At 36.7% G+C, this 3159-nt stretch overlaps 1 protein-coding gene across 1 annotated transcript in view; it reads left to right on the top strand.

The window, feature by feature from the left end:
• Positions 1-3159, top strand: part of LOC104385920 (aromatase) — a 15451-nt gene that overhangs the window by 7567 nt on the left and 4725 nt on the right. Inside the window, exons 5-6 of the mRNA XM_009994442.1 lie at positions 90-204; positions 2059-2173. Of these exons, the coding sequence (XP_009992744.1) occupies positions 90-204; positions 2059-2173 (230 nt within the window). The remainder of the gene's footprint in view (positions 1-89; positions 205-2058; positions 2174-3159) is intronic.

Raw genomic sequence — 3159 nt, 5'->3', positions numbered from 1 at the left:
GCCTTTGTACTAATTTTTCTGAAGCTTTTGTCTTATTTGACTATTGAGGTTTTTATCCTGTACTGCTTTTTCTTAATGTTTATTTTCAGAACATGCCATTGTACTTAAGATTCAGAACTACTTTGATGCTTGGCAAGCACTTTTATTAAAGCCCGACATCTTTTTTAAGATTTCTTGGCTGTGCAAGAAGTATGAAGAGGCAGTGTAAGTATCAACAGTTTAAAATAATTTGCATAAGACTCTACCTTTATGAGAAGGAAATATTCCTTGATATTTTCCTCTCTTTTAGAAAATAAACTGTGAAAGTTACAGAAGTGTCTGGCTGAAGTCCCCTATCTGCAGATCCCAGATAGGAACAGAATAAGATTTGCCACTGCTACTACAAGTGACTGATCTCAGGGGACAATTTAAAGACCTTGTCTATTCAGTCTTAGTTTACTCACCAAAATATTAATGTCAGCTCAAATGTGAAACTGACTTCAAAGGCCTGGTTTGGTTCCAAGAGGCCAGGCAGAGGCATAGTCACGTTTGCTATTCCATGGAGGGCAGTCAAATACCAGCTGCAGTTCATAGAGAAAAGAAAACTCATCTACATGGCATTGTCCCAAATACTTAACTCTTGAGCATCATTTTTTTATCCATGCCCTCATCATTTTTTAATCAATTACTTATTTTTCAGCTAAAACTTGGTGCTCAGCCTGATAATCCTCTTCAAGGATTTTTTCCTACATAAGCAATAAATAAATTTTACCATCTTCCTTTCTGTAAAAAAAAACCAAACAAAATGCATCTTCTATTTTTATTATCTCATTTCCTGGTTTTTGCCAAAGAGGTCTGGCTATAGAAAGAACTGCATAACAGTTTGCTCAATTTGGATTCCATCTAGTGAGAAAACTACTGCTTAAGAAGCATGTGTAATACGTTGTTTTGATAGTGCTATGTAAAATGAAGGCTTTTAAGGGAAAGATGGAGGTTCCTCTAAAGTAATTGAAAACTCCTATGAACTAGACACAAGATTTACCTTCTCTAACATTTGCCTGCCAGTTTTATTACACACTGATTAGAGTGATTTATCCTGTGATTCTAATAATAGCTAACTGTGGTGGCCTAGTTATTTCTAGAAAGTCCCTGCAGGCTAATATTGATGTTTCAAAAGCAATCCCATTAAAAGGGACTTAGTCATAAATTTCTACTGAAAAAAAAAAAAAAAAAAGAAAAAGAATTCTAAAGCCTGCTAGACTTAAAGCAATGCAAAGAACCACCCCAGGATACAATGACTTCTGATAGAGCTGGCAAAAAGAGCTATTTTCTCTAATACATTAATATTATAAATACTGAGAACTTCACCAGGTTGGAAGTTTTAAATTTACTTATCTCTACAAACCCAGTCAAATTTTCCATCCCAGCAACAACAAATCAAAATGGAAAGCCTGAAGTTTTCATTCAAAAGCGTTTCACAATCCTTCTAAAAATAATTTCCTTCAAATTTATAGCTAACTGAAAATCCAAAATAAAATTATAAAAACTGTTGGACTGTTTCACCACTGAAATACAAACTGTTGACACAGTATCAGTGACAATTTAAATGGGAAAAATTTAGATTAACTCTACCTTTCAAGATAGTACCATTTTTCTTGCATTTATCTACATTTTTCTAAAATTATCCCTCAAGTTCTAAGTTAATTTTATTCCCTGATAAAACACAGTATAAAATAGAATGAAATAGACAAATCCCTTGGAAACATTAATAAATCTTTTAAAACTCTATTCATTATTAGAATATACAGACATTTTTGTACTTTTCAGTCTATCCTATAAAAATAGAATAAGAATTCAGTCCAAACTAATAAGCAATTATTTATTAAGGAATATTAAGAAAATACACCTTCCTATAGAATTACTGCTTTTGCAGAGAAATGTAACCACTCTTAGGAATACTTAATTTCTGCCATTCTTAGATGTTTTTATTGGTATAATCTCTATGTTTATAAGTAATATCCTAGTTTATACTAAAAATCTACTGATATTTTATTAATGTTGGATTTTATCTGTTTCCAGTAAGGATCTTAAAGGAGCAATGGAAATCTTAATAGAACAGAAACGACAAAAGCTGTCCACTGTTGAAAAGTTGGATGAACACATGGATTTTGCATCCCAATTGATTTTTGCACAGGTACTGGCAAAATATTCAAAACATGGCTCACTCTGGTTTTTCTTACATCCACCTGTCACTAACAACACAGGCTTGCCAACCTAAACTTGATGTACCCATCTGAAAGTCATGTCATCATAAAGGGATACAAATGAGTTGGTGTTGGGGAGCCCCTAAAACCCCTACAATGAATAGCTCCATTTTCAGGAACATGCTCAACTGATTTCTTCATGGCTTAAATGACATCCTTACAACTCCCTTACAAATCCCAGGAAAGGTGATGGAACAACTTTTTCTTATCACTATCTCTAGGCATATCAAGGACATGGGGCTCATCAGGAGCAGTCAGCATGGTTTTATCAAGGGTAAATCATGTTTGACTAACCTTATAGCCTTCTATGAGGAAATTACTAGGTGGATAGATGATGGTAGAGCGGTAGATGTGGTTTATCTTGATTTCAGTAAAGCATTTGACACCGTCTCCCACAGCATCCTTGTAGATAAGTTGATCAGGTATGGGTTTGGTGATCAGGTAGTGAGGTGGATCAGGAACTGGTTGAAAGGAAGGAGTCAGAGAGTTGTAGTCAATGGGGCAGAATCTGGTTGGAGGTGTGTGACTAGTGGAGCCCCTCAGGGTCAGTACTGGGACCGGTGTTGTTCAACATCTTCATCAACGACCTGGATGAGGTTATAGAATGTACCCTCAGCAAGTTTGTGGATGACACTAAGCTGGGAGGAGTGGCTGACACACCAGAAGGCTGTGCTGCCATTCAGAGAGACTTAGATAGGCTGGAGAGTTGGGCGGGGAGAAACCTGATGAAATTCAACAAGGGCAAGTGTAGAGTTTTGCATTTGGGGAAGAACAACACCATGTACCAGTACAGGTTGGGGGCTGACCTGCTGGAGAGCAATGTAGGTGAAAGGGACCTGGGAGTCCTGGTAGACAGGAGGATGACCATGAGCCAGCAATGTGCCCTTGTGGCTAAGAAGGCCAAAGGGATCCCGGG

This window comes from Chaetura pelagica, unplaced genomic scaffold, assembly GCF_000747805.2.
Source record: "Chaetura pelagica isolate M959 unplaced genomic scaffold, ChaPel_1.0 scaffold222, whole genome shotgun sequence".
Taxonomy (NCBI): domain Eukaryota; kingdom Metazoa; phylum Chordata; class Aves; order Apodiformes; family Apodidae; genus Chaetura; species Chaetura pelagica.
The sequence above is the reverse complement of the archived record's forward strand: the minus strand, read 5'-3'. Positions and strand labels throughout refer to the sequence as shown.